We start from the raw sequence: 26,650 nt of genomic DNA on the forward strand, positions 1-26,650 counted from the left end.
TTGCATGGTCCTGTCCTCTCCTGCATAACGGAAATGGGATGGATCTGTTTTGCAGCCCGTAGAGTGACCACTTGAATGAATTCTTTTGGATGGTTTACTGTTCCTACAAGGGTATCGGTGAAAATGGGGTTGATAATAATAGAATGACATAATACATCCATGTAACCAATAGGAAATTGTAAAATAAAACATATAAAAGAATAATCAGTGCAGAATAATTGACACTAAATTGATTAGGCATTGTGGGCCCTTGCATCTCATATGCAAAATATATATCAATGAAGGCTAGAACAAAAAAAATGGATGAAATAGTTTATAGTTTTTCCCTGCAGTTACATCACTGACAACCTCATAGAAAAGTAGTTATTTCTGATGCTTTAACTGCCACAAAAACTATAAAATACATACTATATTTAGCCATTTTTATATTTTTTTTATCTAGCCTTTAATTATATATATTTTTCATACAGAGATGCAGCCTAACTAAAGCCTTAAGCCTGTATTAGGCAGGCAGATCAGGAAGCGTTCCCTCCCACCAATCGCCTGCTAGCTGAGGAGACCGCAGCTATTACATGCAGCGACTTCCTCCGCAGCATGGGGAGTAGCGATGGCTATGCCATCATTCATCCCCATACTGTCTAGTGGTTTGCCATTGGCAGATCTCTATTAGACAGCACAATCTGCCACCGGCAAGCGCAGATTTTTAAGCATGCTTGAAATTCTGAATTGTCCGATGAACGAGCGTTAGCGGCGGTATTATACTGCAAGATGATTGCTAGCAAGTGTTTATGCGAACGCTCGTTAGCGATCATCGGCTGAAATATTGGCCAGTGTAATGCCTTAGGCCGAATGCACACTGCCGTTTTTCAGGAGCGCACGGCGTCATTGGTTGCTATGACGCCGTGCGCTCCCTGCTGCCGCCACAGTACAGTAATACACTGGTATAGATCATACCAGTGTATGTGTATTCGGCCTTATTCACAGAGTCAGTGTTCGGTCAGTGATTTCCATCAGTCATTGTGAGCCAAAACCATGCGTGAAGCCTCCACACAGATCAGGTATCAGGGAAAGATCTGCACCTGGATTTGGCTCTAAGGGCTCATGCACACAAACGTATTTTCTTTCCGCTTCCGTTCCGTGTTTTTTGCGGACCGTATGCGGAACCATTCAATTCAATGGGGCTGTAGAAAATACAGAAGGTTACTCCGTGTGCATTCCGTTTCCGTTTGTCCGCATGGCCGTTCCACAAAAAAGTAGTGCATGTCCTATTATTGTCAGCAAATCACGGTCCGAGGCCCCATTCAAGTCAATGGGTCCGCAAAAAATACGGAACGCACACGGAACACATCCATATGTCATCCATATTTTGCGGATCCATACTGTAGAAATGCTATGCCCAGCCCATATTGCTCATGTGTTTGGTGATTAATAAGTTACTGTTTCTGTATACAATCCACAAAAAACTGATCAAATACAGAAACCATATGGATATGTTTCGTGCAATGACGGAACGGAAGAGGACTTCAGTCAGAGAGAAAAGAAACTCAGATACAGAACAACAGATCAGTGAAAAACTGAACGCAAAACAACGGTTGTGTGCATGAGCCCTAAGTAACTGATGGAAATCAATGACCAAAAGACTGACATGTGAATGAGGCCTAAGGGCTCGTTCACACGAATGTGTGAAGCCCGTGCTGTGGACCGCAAATTGCGGTTGGCAATGCATGGGCACCATCCGTGGGGAAGGCGCATGGGGATCGCAGACCTATTCACTTGAATGGGTCCGCGATCCTTCCGATCCACAAAAAGATAGGGCAAGTTCTACCTTTCTGCGGTGTGGAAGCACGGAACGGAACCCCAGAAAGCACTGAAATGAATGGGTCCGCATCCAATGGCCACGGAACGTATTGCGGAACCGCAAATGCGGTCTGCAATACGGCAACAGGCAGCACACGTTCGTGGGAACGAGCCCTAACAGGGGGTTCAGACCTGAGCGTTGTGAAACGAGCGCTCTGTATGCGCGATTGTACGGGCGTTTACTATCGCGCATACAGAGACAGGCGTGCACACATTGTCGCGCGTTCCCGAATATCTATGTGCGGGAACGCGCGACAAACGCCCAAAAAAAAGCTCAAGAACTTGTTTGAGTGTCGGGCGTTTTACAGCGCGATCGTACGCGCTGTAAAACGCCCAGGTGAGAACCATTCCCATAGGGAATCATTGGTTTCTCCTTGTTGAGCGTTTTACAATGCTCAGGTCTGAACTTAGGGTTATACAGGCTTTATTCACATGTCAGCATTTGGTCAGTGATAATCATCCGTGATAGGCTGAATGCACACGGCTGTAGAACACGAACGTGAGCGGTCCGTGATATCCCGGCCTGGCATCCTGCTGACAGCAGGAGCGCATGGCGTCATTGGTTGCTATGACGCTGTGCGCTTCATGCCGCCGCTGCACTACAGTAATACACTGGTATGATCTATACGAGTGTATTACTGTAGTGCAGCGGCGGCATGAAGCGCACAGCGTCAATGCAACCAATGATGCCGTGAGCTGCTGCTGTCAGCAGGATGCCAGGCCGGGATACCATGGACCGCTCACGTCCGTGTTCCACCTGCACCTTGGGGCACATTTATCAAGCTCGCCTATTTTTGTCATAAAAGTAGACACGCATATTTTAGTCCTCTTTGCACATGACCGTATGGCTTTTTCAGTATTTTGCGGTCCGCAAAAAACACAGATGACGTCCGTGTTTTGCGGAACGGAACAGCTGGCCCCTGATAGAACAGTACTATCCTTGTCCGTTATGCGAGTTAATAAATATCCTTTTTCAGAGGTGTAACTATAATTCATAGGGCCCCCACCACCTAAAATGGCTGCATAAGTAGCAAAAATTATAGATATGTATAATAGCACCATATATCAGAAATACCACATTATGGCAAAAAGACACCCTATTGTTATTCCCCACAAATTCTTGCACCTGATTGGGCCCCCTAACCTCTGGACCCCATAGCGAGTGCTATGGCTATAGTTACACCCATGTCCATTTTCATAAGGTAAGCTTTGAGAGGCAGTAACTTTGTCTGTCCCACAATGGGGATAATAAAAAATTATCTTTTGCTATATTGCAGATAATAAGGGGAGATTTATCAAAATTGGTATAAAGGAAAACTGGCTAAATTGTCCTTAGTAACCAATCAGAATCCACCTTTCATTTCTGTGAAAATGAAAGGTGTAATATAATTGGTTGCTAGAGGCAACTACACCAATTTTGATAAATCTCCCCCTATATGTACAAGGAGACAACATTGGTGAAGTCTGATCTTAATTTCTGGAATGAAAGCCCTTTATATAATGCTTAAACCCCTGTGAGGGCACTGTTAACAGATTTGTGGCACCAGAAACCTGACACAAGTGCAAAAGGGTATTAGCATTGTATAAAGCCCCTTCATTCTACAGACAAATTGTAGGCCGAGACTGACTTCACCACTGTGATCTTCTGTCATGTATCTTTCACGCATTAGAAGACCACTTTGGCTTGACTTCCCTTTTATGTAGTATGGTAAAAGCAATGTTGACCGATGGTGGCCACAACAACAACAATAAAGAGAAGTAAAAATCTAGAGTTTAATGACAGTCGTGTTCTTCGGTTCCGGATTAGTGACAGGGTAACAAGAAGGAAGATTACGAGTGGTGGGGGGGGTGAAGCACTCATTTAGTTATGGACACCAGTGACAAGAACTGGGTTTATTGATTATATAATTAAAAGTAATAAATAAAATCCAACATCTGGCTCCATCCAGAAGAGACGGCAATCCTTGGATCAGGCCAGTTCAGCTTCTCAGTATAAAACAATGCTTAAACAATTTGTCCATTAGTTTTTATTGGTCTTTGGTCTAAGTCACCAAAACAGCCACATCCTGTGAGGAAATAGACAATGAGAATGGCAAGGACGGGTCTCCGCTGACTGCCCGGTACACGTGTTGCTCTTTATCATGTTGAAGCTGTTCCCGGAGCTGTATTTCCTTCTCCAGGGCAGCCTTATTGCTTAGAAGCTCCTCAGTCAAGCACCTGAAATACAACAGAGGTGGCGGCATTAATTCTTAACATAGTTACATTTGAACGTCAATAAATCTAATAATCCAGCACAGAAATTCAATATAATGTGGATTTTTACAATACCAGAATTAGAAAATTGGGCAAAACTGGCTCTAACAAGGAAACAAAACTTGGAGACAGGCCTAACAACTTTCATGAGGCCCAAGGTGAGAATGGTGCCTTGCACCAAATTGCTTCTCCTGCTTCAGAGCAGTGTCCAGGAGTTGCCACTAGGTGGAGCACAATGCATAGTTGAGTAGAAAGGCTATGTCCGCCTTCACAATTAATTTATGTTGTACCAATCCATCTGGGATGAAACATAACGTAAATTTGCATTAGGTCTTTGATTAAAAATTTCCTAAAGCTTTGCTTATACAGTTCCTTTAAAAACCTATGCATTTCTATAGGTGGATTTACACATTCAGATAAATCTGGCAGATTATTGGGAACGCTTGTTCCTGATGATCTGCACGTGTAAATGGTTAAATGATTAATTAGTACAGGCACATTAATTATGGGTCGCTGTTTAGACAATACAGCTGTATGAGGACAAGCAATCGCAATAGCTATCCCTCGATCTCATACTGTGGAGGTGATCTCTGTATGTACGGTAAATACAGGGCTTAACCCACACTGAACGAGCAGCAGAGTATCGGGAAGGAATGTATGGGGGCTGTTGGTCAGGACAAAATAGAACAGGTTCTATTTTTTGACGTACGTTATTCACTGGCTGTCAAAAAAACTGCTGTGTGAATAACCTTATATAGACTACCATCGCTCTTCAAACGGACCCGTAACGTCACATGTGACCATGTCATCTGAGAGGTTAATGTGTGTGGGTTAAAACAGCAGGCACCCGGTGGCTATGGCGCCCACTAATCTAATCGCTGATCTAATTGGTGTGCAATTCATTATTTTATCCCTTTTATTTCTGTCCTTTTTTGTCATCTTTCTGTAACCTTTTATCACTGTACATTTTTGTTTAAAAAAATCTTAAATTTAATAAGTCATTCTTTCTGCCATGCCCTCTAAGTACCACTTTGCTGTGTTACCATTGAAGGGCAGTGTGCTGGTTTCTCTGTCGCATGTTAGAACGCATGGCGTTCCTGTGAATGCTGTGCACCTGTAACCAGGGTATTTCTTTGGCCGTAATGACGAATGGTGACAGCGTTGTGTGTGGATGTGTGGATGTGTTTGGGGGTTCACTTCTATCTTAGTAGAGAATGGGGACAGAGTCCCACCCTACAGTCACATCCAAGGTCACGGGTGCTGTGAATGCCAGAGTGCCCCTCGTGGCCCGTTATGTTGCATACGTACGTGATCATGACACCATATGCTGGTAAAGTATAGTCTGCAAAAATCTGTAAGATATGAAGAGTTCATACATACCACACAAGTCTACATGCTGTATGTGCTACAAAAATCCAAAATACAAGTCGTTTTCAGTCGGGTACAAAATAGATGTTTTATTACTCCCGTATTATCAACATGGCACTTGAACCTACTGTAGTTCATCAGGAAATGAATTGTCAGTGCCCTACTTTTGGTTCTGACAAACTGCGGGAGGTCTGGGTTATGCACCCCTAATATGGTCACAAAAAATCCCCTATTACACCTGTCTGAAAAGTGTCTGAATACTGCTGCTTGAAAAGAAAAAAATAAGGAAAGCTGAAGTAATTGAAAAATATTTTTTATGGCAACAGTCAGTGAGCAAAAATGTATTTTCTGACCGATTAATATTTTTTTTTCATATTACAGATATTTATCATTAGTGATAATCGTTATTGCTATTATTGCAGCCAGGATCTCTTAAGAAGCCATCAGCATATTGTAAACCTAAAAGATAGGCTATGGACAAAAAACAGGGACAGTTTATAACGGAATTATTATTATGCTTGTGTGTTTAGAACTTTGTGAGAAGCCGAGCATTGCTGTGGGAAGGATTTATTAATATATTCATATGAATTGAGAGATTTTTGTGGTCCTGAGCATGTAAAACTCCTGTGTTTGGTGCAATTTATTTGGTGCTGTGATCTGGACGCTCGTAAATGCCTGGATCATAATGTCAATAAACCGTCTAATTAGGGGGGGGAAAACTGACCACCCATATGTGACAATCAGATAACAAGTATGCTTTCTAAATGATGGCAAAAGGGGGACTGATAACATGCAAAGAAGTCCATGTTATCCTCCCTCAGGGGACATGTTCAGTAACTCTCCTCTGTGCAGCCTGGAAGCACTCTCCCACTGCACCCCCCCCCCCCCCCACATCTTCTCCAGGCTGGCTAAGCTGTGTAAAAGATATAAATCCATGCCAGGTTTCACAGTCTCACCTTTAAAACAAGACCAAGAGACCAAGATTGAGGTTCTGAGATAAATTGTGAGACAGAGCAATTAGAAATCAGGTCAGGAATGAAAGCTGCAGATATAAGCAGTTTTCACTGAGACCCAACTCTAATGGCTCTAACTTACTTAAGGTGTGTCATGGATAGAGCCTTGATCTTGATCCTGTTTTAAATCTGAGATTGCCAACTTTAAAACAAGCCATCAGCAGCAAGGACATACCAGGTACATTCTGGGCTACTGAATTGCCATTCTGCAAGGACATATGACATAAAACCCAGGCAGGAAAAGATATATAAATCCACCTGCTTCCTCTAATGGTAGCTCCATACAGCCACATATGTATCATGTATTTTTTGGAAAGCAAAGAATTGTGGGAAGGATTTATTAATATATTCAATTTAATTGAGAGATTTTTGTGGTCCTGAATATGCAAAACTCCTGGACAGAAATCTAACAATGCAAAGCTGAAATGTATGTAATACAATTCAATGCAGAGCTCACATCGTGATGGTGGAGTGATTATGTGTCTGTTCTTGAAGGGCTTCATTCTCCTGCTGGAGCATCTTCACTTTCTCCTCCAGTGTAAGGATTCTCTCCATCTGCCAAAAACAGATAGAATTGACGAGTTATAAATTAGGTTTTCTTGGACCCACCAGATAAAACCATGCTCATGGTCTGCCCCATCTATACAGAACACATCAACTTATCACTGGATCCTATAGAAATTCAGCAATAATTGCTCCTAGCAACAACTGATTGGCTACAATGTTTGTTTTAGATTGGGTGGCCTTCTGCAAGACCTTTAGGAACCATTGGCCCACCTGAGGATCATCTGGCACAATAGTGGTCCAATTCAACTTTATATATAGCATAAGGCCTCATTCAAATGGACATCATTGGATTCTATGGTGACCTAAGTTCAATTCACATGATGGTCTGTGTCTTATGCCTATATTAAGTCTGTCTGAATGCAGCTCGCAGATTCCAGAAATTAAACAAAGTTATATTTTCCACAGGAACCATGATTTGCAAAGCAATTATCACTATGATATGTATGAGGGCCTCCTGACGCAGAGCTCAATTGCTCGTTCCCGATAACTGGCCTGTATAATCAAAAATGTACTGCTGCGAATTAACAGAACTGAATAAGGGAGGGACAACTGCGGTAACAATTGTTCCTCCCACATTTAGTTTGATTCAGCCTGTGTAATCAAGCCAGTGCAAACAAGTGCCAATGGATTTATCATCCATTGGAGCTCACAATGCTTGAACATTGGCAGTCTAATAGGGCCCTTGCCAGAAGCATTTGTTCTCATGGAGATAAACCACCATCAGAGTACTATTTCTAGTAATTGCTTCCTCCCCTCTCCCCATTCAAGACACATGCATGCTCGGACAAGTGCATGGCAAACAGTCAGGTTCAATTCACTTTCCCAAGCAGAGATTTTGAATCACTCAGTTGCACGGCATTATGTGTATGCATTCAGGGGTGCACCTAGCCTTTCTGCTGCTTGAGGCGAAAACTGAAACTGTGCCCGTCCCTCCCTAATGCCAATTTCTTAACCTAACCCCTTCCCTTCAGCCCATGGCCCTTCTGCTGCCCCCCTCTTGCCCCCACCTGGTGATTGCCTCACCTGGCCTCATTGGTGGTGCACCCCTGCATGCATCATAATAGTGCATTAGGAGGTCAGTATAGGATATATCTCACCATGACTTGCTGGTTCAGTAGCTTCTTGTCTTTTTCCTTGTTCAGGCTGCTCTTCATTTCAATGACAAAGTATAAGCTGTGCAGTTCTTGTTCCCAGAACTCACCAGGGCTGCCATAATCCTTAGTAAATACCATAAAGGTGATATCATTGGAGAACAAAGGTAAAGCATTGACCTTAATGGCTGAAATACGTATACAAGTATTCTAAATAGCACAATGTACTGGAATTTAAATGACAAGCTAATTCTTGTATAACTCTGCTGCAAACTTATAGCTGGCAGACATCTAACTGGCTGCCATAGCAGAAGTGAGGCTCCAGCGTATGGGGACATTCAAATTCCCCAATGCTACCAGTCCTGCACTGTACATGGTATCCATAAAGTGAAACTCCACATTTTATCAGCAAGTCATTTAAAGGGGTTTTCCGAGTCTTCTATGTTGATGACCTATCCTCAGGATAGATCACCAATTTCTGATCGATTGGGGTCCAACACCAAGCATCCCCAATGATCAGCTGTTTGAAGAGGCCACAGAACTCTAATGAGCGCTGCGTCCTCCTCATAGCTTACCAAGTGCAACGGCATCCATTCTATAGCAGCTGGGCCTGGTATTGCAGCTCAGGCCCATTCACTTAAATGGGACGGAGCTGAGCCTAGGACATGTGACTGATGAATGTGACATCATAGGTCTAGGAAGAGGCTGTCCTTCAAACAGCTGATCAGTAGGGGTGCCAGGAGTCGGACCCCTCTGATCAGATATTGATGACCATTTCTGAGGATAGGTCATTAATATTAAAAACCTGGAAAACCCCCTTTAAAGAACCATAATTCTATGCTGATTAATTTCCTAATATAGGATGTATTTTTACATAATGATACCTGATGCAGAGGGTCAAATCCCCTGTCCAACCGTATTGTTAAAGGGGTTGTCCAGGCTTGGAGCCAACAACTCCTTAAGTCCCAACCTGTGCCCATTGGCTGTGATGTATCATTCAAGCTGATGTGACTGCTGAGACCTGTGACTGGCTACAGTGGTCACTGGACCAAGCCATTTCCTGATCCCGTGGGGACCGGAAGAATCCAGGAATGTAACAGCGTTTGGATTGCGGTCAGGTGAGTGTTTTTTTTTTATGTTGGGGGTAGAGGTTAGGACTCCAGGGGCTGTCTGCTTCAAGGCTGGACAACCCCTTTACTGAGGCTTTCCAGTACTTATCTCTGCACACTGCAGCGCTTCTCTCAAGTCCGTGGGAGCAGCACTGTAGTAATCAGATACAGCCACTAGACCGTGTGCAAAGCTGTGTATTCTTGTGCTTGGGTTTGGTGCTGCAGCTACTGGAAACAGCTATTCACTTTGGATGCCAAGAGTCAGACCCATATTGATGATTTATCATTAGGATATGTCATCAATAGGAAAGTCCTGGAAATCCCCTTTGAATTATAGGATTCTGATTGTGTGCATCCACCACTAGAGGGCGCTTTATGTCTGGATTTCATTATACTGTAACATTAAAACATATAAACAGTAAGCTTCCCCACGTGATGGCTGCAGGCAGCAGAACTGTATCTTATAATAACATTCTGCAGTACTTTCCTATTCAAAGGGTACATGTACAAACTAAATCAGACATCACAGTGTTAAACACTAACACACAAATCAAATGCTAGAAGTGACAGCCCTGCTCGCAAGAGCTTACAATCCTCTAACTCTAGGTCTATGCTTTGAATTTGAAGCTCTGTATTGAAGGGTTGACCAAGATAATAAAAAATCTTGGCCAAGCCCTACAATAGCCCAAAATAAAAATGATGCTATACTCACCCCTTTCTCTGGCACTGTTTTTCTGTGGCACTGCTCCGGTCCTTCTGCCGCTGCTTGTTTACAAGCCGCAGTGGTGACATGTTGGTATATTAGATGTGACTGCTACAGCCAATCAGTATCCTTAGTGTTCTAATACTGAGGACAGGGATTGGGTGCAGCAGTCACTACTAACTTTGCGTCCAATCTGGCTTTTATGCCCCTTCTACATGCTACAAATTGGAGCTAAGTGCTTAAAAATGTGATCATCTGCGGATCTTAGTGACCTTTTGGCTTGTCCTTCTTGGCATTGCAATTTCAGTGTTGAAGATTGTATTTACAATAGATGTGCTTCCCATCATGCACACTTGCGTGGCTGTTCTCTGAACTCTCACAGAAGTGAAATGCTGGGAGTTATAGTTTTACAACAGCTGGAGTGCCAAAGGTTGCTGGTCCCTGCTGTATAGGCATACAGCTGCCTACATTAGGAGTTTCAGTTCAGCCAAGAGGTTGGGAGTACTCATACAATATGATGAATACTGAAATGTAATAGGTTCCAGCGTCCAAACAGCTGAATCAAGTAAACATTACATAAGGCAAAAAAAAATAAAGAGAAAAAAAATAGAACTTTTCATTTTTAAACTTTTGACCTTATAAAAAAAAATGCTGGCTCCAAAAATATACTCTGGGCCCTTTAAGCCTCCATGTGCATGACAAGAGGGAGGCGAGGAATGCAAAACACACCTAAGTGCGGACAGATTATGAAAGGAATAGGATTACTGCATTGTGCACCTAAAATAACTACGCTGTGAATATCAATGAGTAACACACTGCAGGGGAGTAAACAGAGCACAAATCCCACCGATCGGAAGAACATAGAATTGCCAAGCATGAGGACTAAACTGTGCACTTACATTGGAAATGCAGCATGGACTTATGTAAAAATAATGCAGCGCTGCTTGCTGTGCCTCTGAAGTAAATTCATCAAAATTCTGGAGCATCTATTCTTCAAACTCTACACTGTGCCATTCCTCTGTTATTCCTCATGGAAAGATATGAAGTGAAAATTATCTTTCCCCTTGTCAATAGGATGTGTCCCTACACTGCTAACAGCATAACTGCAAACTGGTGACGGTACCACACTGGCAACTGCGCTGGTACCAATTGTGGCATGATTCGGGTTTTGTACCTTAATATGTCTTTCGTAGTTTTGTTTCAAGGCCGATTCCTCACTTTGCTGAATTTTTTGTAAAAAGGATTCCAACTGGCTTTTAAGGTCAGTGATGGTTTCCTATAAAGAGCAGATACAGTATATTGAATAATTAGTGCATTTAATACATACGAGTATGCAGTCACGTCACTACCCGGAGTTGTTAACAGAGGATCAGCGACTAGAATTTTTTTTTTTTTCTGAAGACTGTAATTTGAAAAAAAAAATAAAAGCAATGTAAGGGAATCAAATATGGTTATAATAAATCATTAGAAATAACATATCAGGGACTTGCTGACACTTTAAACACAATGGTGCACACAGCAGAGTGGTGGTACAGCCTTTACATTAGCGATCTCCTCCCGTTTTTTTAAGTCCATTATTTTCCTACAAATGTAGTTGAGCAACAGATATGTAGGTCTGAAGGGAAGTGGTGAAAGGAGGTAGTCCCATCACTGGAGTGGACTTTAGGCTGGGTTCAGACCTGAGCGTTTTACAGCGCTTTCCTACGCTCTGTAAAACGCTCAACAGGCAAGAACCAATGATTCCCTATGGGAATGGTTCTCACCTGAGCGTTTTACAGCGCGTACGATCGCGGTGTAAAACGCCCGATGCTCCAAGAAGTACAGGAGCTTCTTTGGGGAGTCTTGTCGCGCGTTCCCGTACATAGACTTCAGCGGGAACGCGCGACAATGGGCGTTCGCTTGTTCCGGAGCCGCGATTGTAAACAGTGCATACAATCGCGCATAAAGAGCGCTCCATCCCGAACGCTCAGGTCTGAACCCAGCCTTACACCCCACATACCATGCAAATGCTTGAGGCCCCAGAGATGAGGGGGCCCCCTGCTGGCCACAAGTGGTCGGCTAAAGAGCAAAAAAAAAAAAGGGAGCAGACAGGGCCAGCTTCCCAGCTGTACAGCAGTAGCAGATGTGCTCAGGCTACAGTGCTTAGCTGAGAGTGGGGCTTAGTGGGCCACTGGGAGCTTAATGGTGCAACAGGGACAGAGTGTGACACTGACATGGGGGGGGGGGGGGGGTTCTGGGGGGGTAGACAGAAATGCCAAATCCGCCAATGCCCATCACTGACATTTACAGCATATTTAAAGGGGTTTTCCGAGAGTTTTTTTTTTTTACTGATGACCTATCCTCTGAATAGGTCATTAGTATCTGATCGGTGGGGGTCCAACATCCAGGATCCCTGCCGATCAGCTGTTTGAGAGGGCAGCGGCGCTCACAGTAGCACAGCAGCCTTCTCTCAGCTCACCAAGCCAAGGGCAGTACATTGGTATCACAGATCAGCCCTATTCACTTCAATGGAGCTGACCTGTGCCTAGGCCACATGACCGATGACCGTGACATCACCGGCCTAGGGAAAAGCTGCGAGACGGCCACAGCGCTACTGTGAGCGCAGATCCCTTCTCAAACAGCTAATTGGTGGGGATCCCGACAGTCAGACCCCCACAGATAAGATACTAATGAGGACAAGTCATCAGCATATAAATCTTGAAAAACCTCTAACGCTGTACCACCTCACCTGACACAGGCTGCCACATCCAGGGGAGGAATGTGTGGCCCTGTATGTGCACTATGGGGACACAGTGGAGTAAGTGTGCATTCCCAGCCTCGATGAGTGGCCGGCAGCGGGTGAGGCAGGACAGGGTGTCTATGTTACAATAATTTTTCACTGCTTACTGTAAGTGAGGCCTTTTCTTTCTCAAAGGATTTCTGCAGCTCTGTGACCAAAAAAACTCAACGTTATTCCTAATCAAAAACCAAGACAAATATAAAACACAACATAAAAGACTAGTAAATACATATGTACTATTATTTCTCATTCTATGTGTCTCTCAATCAAAGTTGGAGGTGATCGCTAGATAGATATACTTGGAGTGAATGATCCCAGATGATTAAAGGGAACCTGTCAACTCCGTTCTAATGCCCTCTTTTGAGACCCTATTACAGTGGATATGGAGAAACCTGTCAATCAGCAGGTGGAGGGCAAGGGAAGCGTGCATACGACTAATACATCATAATACCAGCTAGCAGCATGCTACAAAGTTTAAGGCTACATGCACAATGTGCAGGTTTTCGTGTTTCTGCACCAAAATCTGCATGCGTCACTTGTGGATTTTGACGCAGCTTTGACCTAGATCTCACCCTTTGCATTGCAAAGGGTTAAATCTGCACTGAAAATCCACACAAACAATTGACAAGATGCGGATTTCTAAATTCACGTCACAGTTCAATTTCCAAGCTGAAAATTTCTGCACTGTGTACGTGAGATTTCGAAAGTCGCATACACGTAGGGTGGTCAGCCAGTCCTGCAGAAATTGGTAGGCTCGGCTGAGTTTGCTCTTACGTGAGGGCTTAACTGTCAGTGTAACAGAGAAAAGCATACTTCTGCATTGTCATGTATTACAGAAGTGATTGCCAGCAGCTATTGGGAATTATGACACCTAACAGCAGCATGTATAGATAAACAAAGGGCGTTTTGACAATTATTGCTGTAGGCGACACATGGACAGTGTGAAGCTGGACAGCAGCTCTAGCCTATTCATGCCTACCTGCTTTCAGTCTGTTAAAAATATGTCTAATAGTCTGAAAAAAATACTATATTTTGCCTCACCTGCAATTTTCACATCCATTTCAGCTTTCATCTCTGTGGCCTTTTCAGAAAGTCGCCGCTCTGTCTCTGCTTCTGCATCTCTCTTTGCCTGTAACACCAAAGATTCCTCAATGTTTGTCACGGAACGTTGAAATGCAGTCAATTTCTGGTTTTATACTAATTATTACTTGCTGTATGAATGAAAAGTTCTACAACTAGCCAATATACTTTAATTACTCTAAGTTGACAAGAAATACGTTTGCCGTCAGTGAATGAGAACATTCTTGTTTACATTCACAGCCTGCAAACCCGTCCATTCCTAGTCCTGATCTCAAAAAACAATATATCCAGTCTAGGTAATGCTCTGTGAGCTAAATACATCATCAGTCTGGAGTCCAGGCTGTTCAGCTCGCAGAGCATTGCCTAGACAATACAGTTGTATCCAGCCAGTGTAGGTAATGCTCTGTGAGCTAAATACATCATCAGTCTGGAGTCCAGGCTGTTTAGCTCGCAGAGCATTGACTAGACAATACAGGTGTATCCGGTGTAGGTTATGCTCTGCGAGCTAAATACATCAGCATCTGCTGCACAAATCCCTCTGGTGGTTTACTACAATGTATCAGTCTGGAGTCCAAGCTGTTCAGCTCGCAGAGCATTGCCTAGACAATACAGGTGTAACCACTTCCCACAGACGTGACTGGATCTGTGTTCATGCATGCATTCTTCATGCAATTTACACAGGGGACCCCACTTCTTGGGGTGGTGGTTGTCCAAGTGATCATATGTTATCACCTATCTTGTAGATGGATTATAAATCTTGGTTATGGGAAAATCCCTTTAAGTTCTCCCAACAGGTCACGTGTTCGGTATTTTCTCAAGCCATGACCTCTGCAGCGAGTGACTGCCAGCAGTGGTCATATATCTATCTCAAGAGGGAGCAGAAAGTACAGAATGCATTGGAACGGGAGTGGTAGGGGGATCAGGGAGGTATTATTTCTTTTATTTTTTATCCAAATAAATAAATCACTGGACAACCCCTTTAGGGACTAGAGATGTGGTACAATTTTCTAGATGACAGGAGAATTTAATACTTAAGGGTATTTTCACACTTGCAGAGAAACTGCCTGCTGGATCCGTCAAAATGTATGGAAACTGATGGCATTTGTCAGACGGTATGACAAATGCATTGAACTGACGGATCTGTCTCTCCGGTGTCATCCTGAAAAACGGATCCGGCTTTTTTTTTTTTTTTACATTTTTTGCAGTCTGAGCATGCGCAGACCGCAATGCCGGATCCGTTTTGCCTGAACACTCGGGGCCGGATGCGGCATTAATACATTTCAATTGCAAGTATTCCGGAATTTTGGACGGAACATGCTGCGGTATTATCTCTGTCCTGAAAAGTCAAAAAGACTGAACTGAAGACATCCTGAACAGATTGCTCTCCATTCAGAATGCATAGGGATAAAACTGATCAGTTCTTTTCCGGTATAGAGCCCCTAAGACGGAACTCAATGCCGGAAAAGAATAACGCTAGTGTGAAAGTACCCTAATAGGAAATTTTACTGAATACTAAATGCTTTTAAGTCAAGACCTACAGGAAACACGTGTAACAAGCCTCTAGGAAAACTTTAGAGCAGGGATGGCCAACCTGCGGCTCTCCAGCTGTTGCAAAACTACAACTCCCAGCATGCCCAGACTGCCTACAGCTATCAGCCTACAGCAGGGCATGGTGGGAATCGTAGTTACACAACAGCTGGAAAGCCGCAGGTTGGCCATCCCTGCTTTAGAGTATTCCACTCCAGAAATACTTACAGGGGCTGCCTTATAATGAAATGCCATATGGACTACACAGGGAAGGATCCTTCAACCCTAGCGAATAGCAGAGAACTACCAACAATGGCAGACTTGGACATCCATGCATTACGTAGACGTCCATGCAGTTAAATGGCGAACATCTCATATTACATTTCTTCTGTAGCAAAATGAATGATTGGCCACCATCTTCAAAGCCAGGCAATTAGGGATGATCCCCACGCTTGCTTGAAGTGCAACTAACCTGTTCTTTCACCTCGCATTCCAGCTCTTCCAACTTGAGGCTGTTGGCCTTTTCCAGAGCAACCTTCTCCTCCTGGAATCTCTGAAGGAGGTTTTGAATTTCCTGCTCATTGTCCTTGATCTTTTGGGTCCCATTATCTATATATTAGGTGGAGAAAAGAAAAGAGACCATGGTGAAACCAACAGACTATACATTGGACATGCAAACCTATTCAACCAAGGCAAAATCATTTGCTGAACATGGAACCCACAATGTTCACACGCAGGTCAACTATCCATTGGTAACCCATGTCGGACCAACATCAGCTTTGATCAGGATCTCTCCAGGGTTGCCTGATTTCTTTGCCTAGATATTTCTAATCAGTCACCACTCTGCACATACATGTGAAAAAGGGTTAAATAATTGCATTGGGTTTCTTTTACCATCTCCTGTCACTTGTACAAGAATGGATTGCACAGAACGTTCTCACCATTTACGTCATTCAGCTCTTGCTCGTTCTTTGCCTTGTGACGTCTCTAAAATTAGAAAAAAGACTGACTTACAACAGGTAGTTACATTGAGCTCCATTCATGTGATGTGGAGAATCTAGATGCCACCACCACAAGCTATATGTAACTTGAACTAAGCCAGATATCAGAACATCAATGGACCTTAAAGAGCATTGGTCACCTGACACGATGATAGGACATTTTTTTGTATATAATCCCATATAATTTTCTTGAATGTTTTTACTCAGTTTTTTCTAATATTGAGAGAGCTCCATTAATTCCAGTAGAGGGAAAGGCGCCCACAAGTGTTATAATTCAGGTTTTTTAGGTGTGCCTAAAACCCTGGCAGCAAAATGGTTAAATCTGTTTCTCAGCGTATTATTATTCACTTCCTTAAGTAATTGGAGCAGACACATAAGCTGATATTGTGCCTGAACTCGCAATAGCTGATGTCATTTCTGTAGCAGACCACGGCACTGTGATGACGCCGTCCTCCAGGGGTGAAACAGGATACAGAAGTACCACATCCTGTTCACTGAGCGCTGGGCGGACATGAAGGGCTGTTATAGATGCTTCTTGCCTTCTTTTCAGCTCAACAGATAAACCAGTACTGTATAGCTGTCAAACCTCAGTGTTGGGCCACTTTCACACGGTCAGTATTTGGTCATTAGTTTGCATCAGTACTTGTAAGCCAAAGCCAGGAATGGTACCTACAGAGGAAAAGTACAGCGTAAAGATTTGCTCCTCTCCCATGTTTGGACCCACTCACGGCTTTGGCGTTCAAATAGTAATGCAAAACTACTCCATCGTGAAAGTGGCCTTACAATAGTTTAAATATCCCTTATAAATATGTTATTGAGGGGGGAGGAATCCGTATTTGATCGGCAGGGGTCCAACACCCCACAGATCAGCTGTTCCGAAGTAGCTCCGGCACTGGGAATACAGCAGTGCTGAAGTAACCAACTCCAACCGCTACACAGCTGATCGGCAGTGCGAGAGGTGTCAGATCCCTGCCAAGCTATAGGCCATCTATAGTAAAATCCTGGAAAACCCAGATACACAAGTCGCCCCTATAGTTGAAGTCTGGAGGCTAAAATGCAGCTTTATTATGGCTGCGTACAACCAGCCTATTAGCTACAGGCTTTGATATTGACAGAAGTCGTCAGAGAACTGGAAAGGAGACTTGGCCCAAAAGCTTTATGTTTCAATGGTATTTATTAAAGTTTTTCACAATAATAAGGTACACAGTATATTGTGCATAAAATAAAGGACGTGGTGTCCAATCAAATAGACACTCCGGACAAATCCAAAAGCTTTAATTAATGGGCAGCCCCTTGAACCAACCAGTATGATTTTGAATTAGAGCCAGATACTTATAGAATAGAGGGAAATGATGCTCCTTATATAGTACCTGACCCCATCCTACAGACACAAAGTCCTGTCTGGGACAATAGAAATAGATGAGTTAAATAAAACATTTTTTAAATACCATAAGGGTCCATCTGGATAGGTCATCAATATCTGATCGGTCCGACACCCCCGCCGAGCAACTGTTTGAGAAGGCAACGGCTCCCTCCAGTTTGAGAAGGAGTGAGCGCAGCGACCTTCTCTCTGCTCACCAAGCACAGCACCGTACATTGTATAGCGGCTATGTTTGGTATCGAGCTCAGCCCCATTCACATCAATGGGGCTGAGCTGCGTCTAGGCCACGTGACCGATGAACGTGTCGTCACTGGCCTAGGGAAAGCAGCGAGAAGACTATAGAGCTAATGCAAGCGTCACTGCTTTCTCAAATAGCTGTTCGGTGGGGGTCCTGGGTGTCAGAGCCCCACCGATCAGTATTAAAATCACAGAAACCCCCATTTAAACCATTAGTGTTTTGTTGGCCGAAACTGCCGGCTGACAATTTCATGTGTGTGGGGAGCTACCGACATCCTCTATCAGGGGAGAAAAGGGTTGGCAAAAATAATACTTTAGCCTCATCCTTTTGTTCTCCTGTGAGATAAGCCACCGCCATAAGTGTCTGGCAGCAGCCTTCTTCCCTTTGCCCATTAACTACACATACAAGTTCATCTGAGTATGCATATGAGAGAGATGTGAGGGAGTTGCCTTTAGGCTCCCAAGCTGCCCCAACCTGCCATCCAGGAGTCACAATGATGTCCAAAAAAGCTTTTTGATTTCTGTATTGTAACCAGTTTCAGGGGCCATGGAGGAGGAGGCACTCCTTGAAAGAGTCATGCTGGGCGGTTCCCCTCTTGGCTTGATTGGCGGCTTTCTGTACTGGGTATTGCGGATGTGCTAGCGGCCATCTAGCAGCCCATGTCCTCAGCTCTATACACAAAATCCTGGTGACAGGTTCCCTTTAAGGAGCAAGTCACCTTCTAGACCTCTGCCCCTGCATTTGGCAAGAGATGGTAGTCAGGGGAGGCTCTTTAGGCCTTATTCATACAGTTAGGCCCCTTTCACACGAGCGGGACGGATTAGGTCCAGATGTGTTCAGTGAAACCCGCACCATTTTGCAAGCAAGTTTAGTCACTTTTGTCTGCGATTGCGTTCAGTTGTTCAGTTTTTTCCGTGCGGCTGCAATGCGTTTTGATGCGTTTTTTCACGCGCGTGATAAAAAACTGAAGGTTTACAAACATCTCTTAGCAACCATCAGCGAAAAACGCATCGCACCTGCTTGCGGATGCAATGCGTTTTTCACGCAGCCCCATTCACTTCTAAGGGGCCAGGGCTGCGTGAAAAAAAACGCAGAATATAGAACATGCTCTGATTTTCACGCAACACACAAGTGATGCGTGAAAACAACGCTCATGTACACAGATCCATTGAAATGAATGCGTCAGGATTCAGTGCGGGTGCATTTGCTTTCACGTCACGCATTGCGCCCGCGCGGAAAACTCGCTTGTGTGAAAGGGGCCTTAGGCCTGAATCCTGACCCATTCATTTCTATGGGGCTGTGCACATGAGCTGTGATTTTCACGCATCACTTGTGCGTTGCATGAAAAATCGCAGCAAGCTCTATATTCTGCGTTTTTCATGCAACGCAAGCCACACAGAAGTGAATGGGGCCGCGTGAAAATCGCAAGCATCCGCAAGCAAGTGCGGATGCGGTGCGATTTTCACACATGGTTGCTAGGAGATGATCGAGCTGGGGACCCAATCTGTATTATTTTCCCTTATAACATGGTTATAAGGGAAAATAATAGCATTCTGAATACAGAATGCAAAGTAAACTAGTGATGGAGGGGTTAAAAATAAAAAAACATTAACTAACCGAGTTCACTTGATCGCGTAGTTGCGGATCTCTGTCTTCTTCTGTAATGTTGAGCTGCCAGCTAAGGACCTCTGGTGACGTCACATCACATGATCCAATAACATGGTCCCTTACCATGGTGATGAACCATGTGATTGGACCATGTGATGAGCACAGTGACATCATCAAAGGTCCTATTCTTGTGCACAGCAAAGAAGAAGACAGAAGAGATGCCGGCTGCGCGATCAAGTGGATTAAGGAGAGTTAAATTATTATTATTATTATTAATATTATTATTATTTTTAACCCCTCCAGCCCTATTTCACTAAGCATTCTGTATTAAGAATGCTATTATTTTCCCTTATAACCATGTTATAAGGGAAAATAATACAGTCTACAGAACACCTAACCAGGGCTGTGGAGTTGGAGTCGAGGAGTCGGAGTCAATTTTGGGTACCTGGAGTCAGAGTCGGCAAAAAATGAACCGACTCCGATTCCTACTAAATTTAAATTGGAATAAAAAAAAAAAAAAAGCAAGTTTAAATGTCCGAATTCATAAACAGTTATAATTAATGACTTCTCTACTGTAAGAATAAAGGCCAATGCATGCAGTGCCTCACGTAACCGCAAAACAAACGCGTTCAGTGATGTGAAGAAGATTAATATAAACCATTTCTAGGTTTTACAGATTTTGTTTTTGGTTCATATAGATAAGCTTTGTTTTTGTTCTAAAACAACCAAATAATGTGGTTTGCATTTATTAACTTGTAAAGTTCCTGATGTTTATGCCTCCTGCTACTATCCAGCCACTTGATTAAAAAAAAGGAATAAAACTGTTGTTTTCATTGTGTTTGTCTTTTGCTTAAACTGTTTAATACAGTAGACTGTTGGCTTCCCAGCCAGTAGTCATTTGGTAATGACATGTATGTTGCCTTTCTTTCCTTCAAGGAATGTATAAAATACATTCGCATATTAAATACAGAGGAGTCGGAGTCGGAAGTACAACAAACTGAGGAGTCGGAGTATTTATCTACCGACTCCACAGCCCTGCACCTAACCCAAACCCGAACTTCTGTGAAGAAGATCGGGTTTGGGTACCAAACATGCAGATTTTTCTCACGCGCGTGCAAAACGCATTACAATGTTTTGCACTCGCGCTGAAAAAAAATTGCGCATTTTCCCGCAATGCACCCGCATCTTATCCGGGCAAAAAACATGACGCCCGTGTGAAAGAGGCCTGAGGCTGGGTTCACACCTGAGCGTTTTACAGCGCGTTCCTACGCGCTGTAAAACGCACAACAGGCAAGAACCAATGATTCCCTATGGGAATGGTTCTCACCTGGGCGTTTTACAGCGCGTACGATCGCGCTGTAAAACGCCCGACGCTCAAACAAGTGCTTGAGCTTTTTTTTGGGCGTTTGTCGCGCGTTCCCGCACATAGAAATTCGGGAACGCGCGACAATGTGTGAACGCCAGTCTCTGTATGCGCGATTGTAAACGCCAGTACAATCGCGCATACAGAGCGCTCGTTTCAGAACGCTCAGGTCTGAACCCAGCGTTAGTGTTTGGTCAGTGATTTCCATCAGTGATTGTGAGCCAAAACCAGGTGCAGGTCAAAAATACAGAGCAGGTGCAGATCTTTCCCTTATCTCTGTGAAGGCTTCACTCCTGGTTTTGGCTTACAATCACTGATGGAAATCACTGACCAAAAACTGACGTGTGAATAGGGCTCACGCACACAAACATATTTTTGTTTCCGTGTCCGGTCCAGTTTTGTTTGTAGCCCATATGCTGAACCATTCACTTCAATGCGGTAGCAAAAAAAATAAAAAATACGGAAATGTCTGTATGCCTATATGACCGTTCCCCAAAAATAGAACATCTCCTATTATTGTCCGCATTACGAACAAGGATAAGACTGCTCTATTAGGCGCTGGCCATTCCGTTCCACAAACTGCAGAATGTACGCGGCTGGTATCCTGTGTTTTGCGGATCTGCAATTTGCAGTCGTGTGCATGAGCCCTGAGAATGTGAAATTATAATATGTTTAGGAATATTTCTCCTCCAGGATAGCCAATTACGATCCTAGAGATCACTTTCTCCCTTTCATCTGTGAGACCATCACAAGAATGAGGACTGTAAGGGAGTCTCTCACGGATGACATCCATTCACCCTCACTCCAGCAGAGTTCTGTCACATTTGATCGAGGAGATATTTGTAATGTGGGTTTCAGATGGAAAACAGGAAAGCAGAGTGGAAAAAGGAAAAAAAAAACTAGATGGATGATGGATGACAGAGAATACACAAGGAATGTGTGAAGCTCGGCCAGGCAGGCCTCTGTGCGGGTGTAAATTTATAGCTGGTCGGTGATTTGGTTATTATGATGGCTGCCAGCATCATTCACTAGTCAAAGGGCTGTAGATCTCTCCATGTACATTGTACCAACAGAAGGAGCGAACATGTCCCTGGAGAGATTCACAGCAACCAACCCCAGGAACTTACCCATCACCTCTCCAGATAGGCCTGTTTTACTAAAAAATTCAGCTTCATATTTTTTCTTAGAACTCTGCATTCCTCAATGATTGCTCCTGGAAATGTATGAATAAATAGATAAGTGGATGTTACTATTCCCCGGTCAATAGGGTGTCCCTACACAGTATGCCACTGTCTGCTCTAACTGGACAGTACCACACTATACAGGAACACAACCCATGGCCAAGGGGAATGGGAACGCCTAGGTTTATCTATCTATCCTTTTCCAAGATGAATAATAGAGGAACATCACAATTCAGAGTTCTAAGAAAAGGTGCTACAGAACTGTTACTAAAGCTGATTGTTCACATGAGATAGCGACAGCTAACTGTACCGATTCTCCCATACATGTGTGTGCTTGGCTGACCATAATGAACGGGGAAGGGCAGAAAGGCGATGCCAGACAACTCTGGGAGCGACTTATCTCCCTGAGGACAAAAGGATTGGGCAGTTAAAAATCCAAGCTGCCCAATCCCTATCTCCCCCAACATCTGCTGTGGGAGGAGAGTCAGGAGGTCCCATATACATAGACTGGTGCAGCTAACCTAAATCTAATGTGCAAGGCCAGCTTAAGGCCCCATTCACACATCCGCAATTTCGATCTGCATTTTGCGGAACGGAATTGCAGACTTACTCATTTCTATGGGGCCGCGCGATGTGCGGCCCGGCTCCGGAAATGCGGACCCACACTTCCAGGTCCGCATTTCCATTCCCGAAAAAAATAGAACATGTCCTATTCTTGTCCGCAATTGCAGACAAGATTAGGCATATTCTATTAGTGCCGGCAATGTGCGGTCCGCAAACGTTACGGACGTGTGAATGGAGCCTAAAGCAGACATATCAGGAGAGATGAGAGGTCTTCTTCCTACTTCCCCTCCTGTGGCATCAGCAGAATCAAACTGGCATGTACTAGAGTAATAGGAGGGTATCAAGGTAATGATGATTCAAGTAATAGAGGTATTTTAAAGGCATAGCAATTTGCTTTTGCACCCATTTCAAGATCTCTGCTTGCTCTGTGTGAATACAATCTTTCAGGCACTGAATGAAAACCTGTACTTTGCTACACTTGTATCCAGTGTAGACAATCCTCTGTGAGCTAAACACATCAGCGCTACCAATTTCTTCCAGTTCTGGTAGTTTGCTACAATGTATCGGTGTAGATAAAGCATCAGTCTGTCAAGCTCAGGGAGAATTACTTGATCTGGATACAACTGCAAGAAACCCTAAGGTTAGGTTCACATACCAGCAGAAAAATGGAATTCAAGCTGCGATTTAAAACGGGGTCTCTCGGGTTTCTGCCACTTTATCAAAATAAATAGTCCTGCAAGCTGGCGTATTTTTTCAAGCATTTAAGGTGGGGTATTCCACGATTCTGAAATTGATGACATACTGTACCCTCAGGATGGGTCATCAGTATCAGATCAGCGGGGATCGACTCTTGGTAGCTGTTTGAGGAGCTGCTTGCAGCATACCAATCACAGCGCCAATCACTGTATACTGGCAGTGTTTGGTATTGCAGCAGTGGCAGTGCTTGGCACTCACTTGAATGTGCCTAGCCTACATGACCAATAAACGTGACATCACTGGCCTAGAAAGAGGTCTCTTCAAACAGCTGATCGGCGTGAGTGCCGGGAGTCGGACCCCCACCAATCTGATATTGATGACGTAGGTCATCAAAATCAAACCACTTTAAAAAATATATATGTATTCACTGACAACAGGCAGAGATCTTGAAAATGTTGGCAAATTGAAATATAGAATTATATTACTTTCAGACTTTTTCCTTATATAATGATTAAGCTTTATAACTGACACTGAAGAAACCGAGAACGACCTAAAACCCAGATTGCCCAGCGGTCTGATGATGCCAACCATGGCACAACAACATTCTTTACTGATTTATTATTTCTGTAAAAAGTAACTAAGGGGGCATGGGGCGGGGGCACAAAAAAATAAAGCAGCTGGAGGTTTGCAAACAGTCAGTAAATGTAGAATCTCCTAATGGCCACGTGTTTCTCAGCCCTTTGCCAGCATACAGTGCTCTGTTTCTTCTCTAACCAGCACAGATACTCCCACATGCATACTTGAGAATCTCCAAGCCCCGCTGCACTATGATGGTGCCAAATCCTATATACCTGACATGATGCACCTCACTCATGCACAGCATCCATGCTGCTATGGGCCAATGCTGTATACGTCACATATACAGGTCAGACTATAGAGATGTCCTCTGGCACTAGCTGTAGATGAAGATATGGTGCCTCATGGAGGCACAATACAGTGAGTGCCGACACAGCTGTGTGTATATGGTGTGGGGATTCGCTCTGGTAGACAGGACAAGCGGACGCAGTATAGAGGCAAAAATGTCAGTGTTTTATTCACACTTAGGCCTCATGCACACGGCCGTTGTTGTGTTCCGATCCACAAAATGGGGTTCCGTTGTTCCGTGATCCGTTTCCGTTTTTGTTTCCGTGTGTCTTCCTTTATTTTTGGAGGACCACCAGACATAAAAGGAAGGAAAAAAGTCTAAGACAGGTTTGCCATGCAAATAATAGGAATAAAACGGACGCAGACGTCGTACGCGGATGACAATCTTGTGTGCCTCCGTGTTTTTTAGCGGTCCCATTGACTTGAATGGGTCCGCGAACCGTTTTCCGCAGAAATAATAGGACAGGTTATATTTGTTTGACGGACTGGAACCACGGATCACGGACGTGGATGGCAAATGGTGCACTATCCGCATTTTCAACAGCTCCATAGAAATGAATGGGTCCGCACCTGAAATGCTAAAATCGGCGGAACGGACGCGGAAGCAAACAACGGTCGTGTGCATGAGGCCTTATGGCAACAAAACAGTACGACAGTCTATTTGCAGTTTTGGTGTTCGTTCACACCTAGACAGTATATACAGCAAAAGAGTCACCTGTTATCCTAGGTGTCAGTTCACACCTGATTGGCGTTGCATAGGACAGAGCAGACCTCCCAAACTGAGGCCCCCAGCCTAGCACATGGCTTAGATCCCAATACAGCGATTGCCAAAGCTCCTCTGTCAGAGAGAGGTAATAACCACCAGCTGACACTGCTGGCTCTTTTTTTTTTATTTTTATATAGGCCAGTTAAGACCCGGCCTGAAACGTGAGGAGTAGTCACCCACCAAGCACTTTGACTACTCCCAGTAAGAGTCGTCCCGGATCAGCTATTACAGCTATACTAAATAGCAAGGTGTTAAACAGCAACTGCTGCTGACACATGAAAACTGTCTCTTACTCCATCGAGGCCAGGAACCTCAGTGCTACATACCTTCCGTCAACGACGGTCCCTTGACCCTTCCTACAATGGATGGTAACATACTGGATGTATGCGGTACCGTCTCTGAAATGGCAGTGAACCGCCACAGGCGGAGTTGCAACTTGCATTTGTTATGACTAAGGACATGTAACCTGTCCGAAATGCATCAACTGAGTGCCGGGGTGTGGTCTCCCCATGTTTCTTTATTGCTGCGAGTATTAAATAAAGACACAGTTGGATTTTACATTGTTCGGTGTTTAAGACTTCTAGAAACAGACAAGGTCTGTGCACAATCTTTCCCACGGCTCAGGTGTGCTGGAGTTTCTTTGCTACCCATTGGCAACTTGCATAACCCCAAAAAAGGGGAACATCATAGGCCATGCCTTTCACAGTTAAAAGTCACCCCATCAACCCGCTAAGCCACACTCTTCTCACAGCAAAAGCGCCAGCAAGATAAAAGACAATTGGGTAGAGCGACTTCCACTCTTGCATCCAAAACCACCTGCCTTACATCTGAAGACCATCATGTCCTCCCAACACCTTAAGGTGACCTGCGCGTGGGCCCTGCTTGCTTCTCTCACCTTCAGTCAATCACTAGAGTAACATCTCGCTCCATGACTGGCTGAATGTGATGACTGGCTCAGCAGAGAGTGAATAGCTTAGGGTTAGGTCAAACAGTCAAATCAGTCACAGTGACATGTCCGCTGGCTCTAGTGACTGACTGGAGGCGAGAGAGAGCCTCAGTCAGTTTGTGGTTGCAGTTCATGTTAACAGATGACAAGGACACCCTTCCAGACAAGTGTCTGTCCAGACTTTGTCCTGAACAGAGGACAGAAACCCAGGAAACCGGACTGTCCGGCCTAAAGCCAGATGTTTAGCCACCCTAGCCACAGCCCATTTGCTCAACTGGTGGGAGACCCTCAACGACCATGTTGTGAGACCCCCTTACATTTCAGGACAACAAGTAGAGAACCTTAACAGGACTTCAAATGCAAACTGAAGCCAATGATTTCTTGAACACATCTTTGTTTATAGTTTTCTGAAAGTAACATTGATCCAGCCCCATCACTTCACATTCCCCTTGCTCAGCGTCTCATGACAGTGACCCTGCCGGCAGCCATTTTACTCCCAGAGACAGACAATCACTGTTAAACATTCACGGACAAAAACAAGCTAGGATACGTGAGCTAACACATATTTAACCCTATGCTCCGACACTGCTACTGTAGGGGCTATTAACCATGAAAGTGCAATAACCCATAGCAAC

General features: G+C 44.1%; 1 protein-coding gene across 2 annotated transcripts in view; it reads right to left on the bottom strand.

Moving 5' to 3' along the window:
- Positions 1-3,610: 3,610 nt before the first annotated feature.
- The window catches only part of CCDC69 (coiled-coil domain containing 69), a 36,394-nt gene continuing 13,354 nt past the window's right edge, over positions 3,611-26,650 (bottom strand). For both annotated transcript variants that reach the window (XM_044281168.1, XM_044281167.1), the window contains 8 exons: positions 16,289-16,334; positions 15,820-15,956; positions 13,782-13,869; positions 12,848-12,888; positions 11,136-11,237; positions 8,156-8,275; positions 6,949-7,046; positions 3,611-4,074 (listed from right to left, as the gene is read on the bottom strand). In XM_044281168.1, coding sequence (XP_044137103.1) covers positions 3,900-4,074; positions 6,949-7,046; positions 8,156-8,275; positions 11,136-11,237; positions 12,848-12,888; positions 13,782-13,869; positions 15,820-15,956; positions 16,289-16,334 — 807 coding nt within the window. In that variant the 3' untranslated portion in view covers positions 3,611-3,899. The remainder of the gene's footprint in view (positions 4,075-6,948; positions 7,047-8,155; positions 8,276-11,135; positions 11,238-12,847; positions 12,889-13,781; positions 13,870-15,819; positions 15,957-16,288; positions 16,335-26,650) is intronic.

The sequence above is a fragment of the Bufo gargarizans genome, chromosome 2, assembly GCF_014858855.1.
Source record: "Bufo gargarizans isolate SCDJY-AF-19 chromosome 2, ASM1485885v1, whole genome shotgun sequence".
Classification (NCBI taxonomy): Eukaryota; Metazoa; Chordata; class Amphibia; order Anura; family Bufonidae; genus Bufo; species Bufo gargarizans.